This window comes from Plasmodium gaboni, chromosome 3 (genome assembly GCF_001602025.1).
Source record: "Plasmodium gaboni strain SY75 chromosome 3, whole genome shotgun sequence".
In the NCBI taxonomy this organism is placed as follows: Eukaryota; Apicomplexa; class Aconoidasida; order Haemosporida; family Plasmodiidae; genus Plasmodium; species Plasmodium gaboni.
Genome location: NC_031483.1, coordinates 789,538 through 794,701, shown reverse-complemented (window position 1 = coordinate 794,701; position 5,164 = coordinate 789,538). Strand labels below are relative to the sequence as shown.

At 18.0% G+C, this 5,164-nt stretch overlaps 1 protein-coding gene across 1 annotated transcript in view; it reads right to left on the bottom strand.

Annotated features, from left to right (window-relative positions):
• The window catches only part of PGSY75_0322600 (hypothetical protein), a gene marked incomplete at both ends in the record, with an annotated part of 4,261 nt that extends 549 nt beyond the window's left edge, over positions 1 to 3,712 (bottom strand). The window contains 2 exons of the mRNA XM_018784077.1: positions 1 to 1,499; positions 1,660 to 3,712. The exon at positions 1 to 1,499 is cut by the window's left edge and continues 549 nt beyond it. Of these exons, the coding sequence (XP_018643660.1) occupies positions 1 to 1,499; positions 1,660 to 3,712 (3,552 nt within the window). The remainder of the gene's footprint in view (positions 1,500 to 1,659) is intronic.
• Between the last annotated feature and the right edge of the window lie 1,452 nt (positions 3,713 to 5,164).

The following is a 5,164-nucleotide window of genomic DNA, read 5'->3' as shown; positions in this document are numbered from 1 at the left end:
AAAAAAATAAAATTTCAATTTTTGTATTCGTAAGGATTTATTTTTTTTTATTATTTCATTATTTTCAAATATTTTTTTTAAACAACTATTTTGGATGGTTTCTAAATCTTTTTTAAGCATATATATACTTTGATTGGTTTTGAGGTTGATACTTTCATCGATCTTATATAATAATTCATGTATCATATTTAATTCTTTAACACTATTACTATAATTATTATTATTATTATTAATATGATCAATATGATCAATATGATTAATATTATTATTCATTTGTCTTTTATATATATTTTCATCATCTTCATAATAATAATTATCTTCTTTTATAAAGTAATCATTTCCTTTGTCATTATTATAATTATTATCATATTTATTATCATATTTATAATCATATTTATAATTATCCCTTTCAATATCATGTTCATAATTATTATTATTAATATGTCTTAAATTTTTTAAATTATTTTTATTACCATCATAAAATTTGTTATCATAATGAGAAAAGTGATCCGTCTTTTCATAATATTCTCTATTACTTATATAATTATTTTTATCTACATAATTTTTATTTTTTTCATTTTTTCTTTTATCTAATAACATAAAATCTACAGGTATGCTTCTTCGCTGTAAATTATAATCATTTCTATTACGTCTATCAAAAATATCATCATCATTATTATTATAATCATTATAAGAAGAATTATAATTATTCTTGTCATTATTTTTAATATCACCATTTATATATTTATTATATTTCATATGTTCAAAATGTATATTACAACTCATACGATTTCTTTTCTTATGTTCATAATTTATATCATTTTTATTATATGTCCATTTTTCTTTCTTTAAAGGACTATTAATTATTTCAGGTAAATAAATTGTTAGAAAATCTAAGATTTTTAATGAATTATTATTCTTATTATTTTCATATTTTAATTTTTCTTTTTTCATATCTTCTAAATTCTGTAATTTCTTTTCATTCATAATTTTTTTACCATTTGTTTTTAAATATGTATTAATACTTGTATGAATTAAACTATAAATGGTTTTTATAACTTCAAAAAAAAGTACTCCCAAAAATATACTTAAATTTTTTATACAATCAACATATTTTATTTTTTTATTATTACACATATTTTTATTATCATCTTTACAATTATAATAATTATTATCTCCACTCTTCTTATAATTTTGACTTCTTAAATTGTTATTACTATATCTATTTCTTTCTGTCGATGTGTAAAAACTTTTTCGATTATCATACGAATCATTATTTATTTCATCCAATATATTTATATATTTTTCTTCCTTTTTATTCTCTTCTAAAATAAAGTTTTTAGATATTCCTTTATCATTCACAATATGGTGTTCAAGACTATCACTCGAATTACATTCTATCAACTTCTCTTTAAAGGAATTATAACTCTTTGTTAATATTTTCTTAAAAATGCTACCTTCCTTTTCATTATTTTGATTATTTCTACAAAGATCATTCCCTTTCCAAAAAAATAAAAATAAAACATTCACAGTTTTGTGAAAAATTTAAATAATATATAAATACACACATATATATATATATATATATTTTTTTTTTATTTTTTTTTTTATTTTATTTTTTTTTTTTTTATTTACCTGCTAATGGGCGGTCCTCATTATATATAGACGGCCCATCTAAATCATTCACTCTCATTGCCTCTACCCCCATTACTGTTTCATTTTTTACTTTGCTCGTCAGTTGCTTCTTATTTATCATCCTCTTCAAAACAGCTGGCATTAAGAAAATATTTTGAAAGGAACGCATGGATCTGTTCAAAAAATTATTTATTTTTTTATATACCGGTTTATCATTCAAGTCATCACCATAAAGAAAATAAGGATCTGTCTTTTTATAATCATTGATCATATAAGTATGATGATTATTCAATTGGATATTTTTATCATTATCTTGATCATTTTCTATATTATTATGTTTTAATAGGTTATATTTAAATACATTTAGATTTCCTACAAAATATTGAGTTAAATAAAAGACTAATCTATACAAATGAATTTTTTTTATCATATCAATCTTTGTTAGACATATTGTAACTTTATTAATTTGATTATCTATAACATAATTTATAATTCTTAATAATCTTTTATTTATAGATAATTTTGTAGAATCAATAAATATAAAAACTAAATCTACATACTGTGATAAATTCATTAATATATTATCATATTCTTCATCTCTTATTTCATTAATACCAGTACTATCAATAAATGAAACATAATTTATTCTATTCATATATTTAGTTACATCATTTTGATAAGATATTTTTCCATATATATATTTTTTTACATTTTTTAAATTCTCTCTCAATTTTTTAAACGGTCTAAATAAATAATCACAATGTTCACCAGAAAAAATAATCTTATTATTTGTACAAGGAATATTTTGATTATTATTTTTATTATTATTTTCATTTTCATTTTTATTTTTATTATGAACATTTATATCTTCATTTTCATTTCCAGAATACATATATGATTCCATTTTCTTATTTTTCATCTCATTTAATATACCAAATTGATTATATTTATTATTTAATTTTTTAAAATTAAATGTAAAATTATTTTTTATATCCACATATGTTATTTCATTCTTTTTGTTTATTATGCTACTTGTATTCTGCACATAATTTTCAGACATCCAATTTATAAAAGAACTTTTACCACTATATGTATTACCAACCAACAAAACTGTTGTTTTTTTATGAAATACAGATATATCTACATTTAAATATTCACTTATAATACTTAAATTTAAATCATTAATACATATCTTATTATTTTTATTATTTACACTTTTTAAATTCTTATATCGACATTCTTTATTATATATTTCGTCTATTCTATTTAATACATCATTTATAAAATCTTTATCATTATTTATATCATCATAAAACATATCTTCACTTTTACAACTATAACATGGACTCTCATCATATATATTATTATATGTCATATTATTTATATCTTCTTTTTTATTATTTAATTCTATTTCTTTCATTTTATTATTATTTTCATAACTATCCACAACATTATTATCCCATCTTATATTTTCTTTCTTATTCTTATAATCCTTTTTTAATTTATATGAAGATAATAATTTATTATATTTTTCAAACATAATTTCTTTCTTTTTTAATTCATCTTCATGATGAGAACTTGGTTTCTTATTTAAAAATTTATTATTCTTAATCAATTCTTCAATCTCATTCTTACCATCCTCATTATTATTAAACACTCGATAGTAATAATTATTATAAGAATTAAAATTTATATCTCTTATTTCTTGATCATATTCATCTTCATACAAAACATCATCATCATCATCATCGTCGTTGTCGTCATTTTCATAATTCTCATCGTCATCTTTTTTTTCTAACATTTCATCAAACGACACATCGTAATCAGAATCATCTTCATCTTCACCTTCATCCTCACCTTCAACACTATCTTCTTCTTCATCTTCTTTTATATCATAACTTTTTCTCATACAACTCTCACTCTCCTTTACATCAACACCTTTTTTTATATCTGCCTTGTCTAAAAGGTCTTTATTATTCAACAAACCTGTGCCTCTCTTCTTATTATGAATGATATTCTTGTAATTATCAAGGTCCATTCTTTTATTCTCATCATATTTATCTTTTATAATATACATAGTGACTATATACTACATTAAAATGATAAAAATTAATAGATAGATAAATAAAAAAATTCAAAATTTTATATTTTTTTTTATTTTATTATTTATTGAAATATAAATTTTCACAATATGGAACGAAGAAAGTTGGATGGCCCCTTAAAAGAAATACATAAGGATAAAAAATAAAAATATAATATATAATATATAAAATATAAAATATATATATTTATATATCAATACATTTTAGTGTATGTGTGTGGAATTAAAAGACATCTAACTATATCAAAATGTCTATTATATATATTATATATATATTATATATATATATATTTACGTGTGACATATTAATATAGCCCCTTTTATCATATTATAAAATAATTTTAACAAAAAAAAAAAATAAAAGAAAAAGAGAGAGATCAAGCTTATTAGAAAATATAAATATATAAAATTTGAAAAAATTACCATCCTATTATATTATATTATATTATATATATATATATATATATATATATTTTTAGATAAACGAACTGATAATATATATGTGTATGTTTTATATTATATTTTTTTTTATGTCTATATTTTTATATATTCAATATAAACCGAACGCCCATTATAAACACATATTATATTATATGTGATCCATATAAGACATATATATATATATATATTAAAGGTCTATATAAAATATAAGAATAATATATTTATTTCCAATATCTTTTTATATTTAATATTATATATTCATAAAAATTTCAAATGATCATGGGATTATATTTAAATAATTTTATAAGTTTAACACATTTTTAAGAAGAAAATATTTGACATGCGAATAAAATTAAATATAATGTCACCACTATAATGTATATTATATTATTTGTTTGATTTTTTACTTTTTAATAAAACTATATATATAAAGATATATATATATATATATATATATATATTTTTTGTTTTTTTCTCCTCTATATATATAATAATATATTCATATAAATATTTTTTTTCTTATAGAAAAAAATTACGCCCATTTGATTTTTCATTTATTATATGATAATATGCACATAAATAAATATATATATATTATATATATATATATAATTTTTTTTTAAATAATAAATTATTTAACATATTATATATATATATATATTTTTATTTTTTTATTCATTTTACTATTATTTAAATGAAAAAATAAAATGCAACAAATAATACTTGTAAAACATTTCATAACAAATAAAATATTTATATATAATATGACTAAAATAATTTAAAGACGTAATAAAAAAAAAAAAAAAATGTTGACACAATGTTTAAAAATTTATCGAATCTGTCCATGTATACATTTTCAGAAAAACTTTGTAAGTTCAAAAAAAATAATTTTAAAAACTTATTTTATAAATAATAATCTTTATAATATATTTTTAAGGAAATTCATTTTGTTCATACAATAAATAATAACAATTTTAATTTTTATTT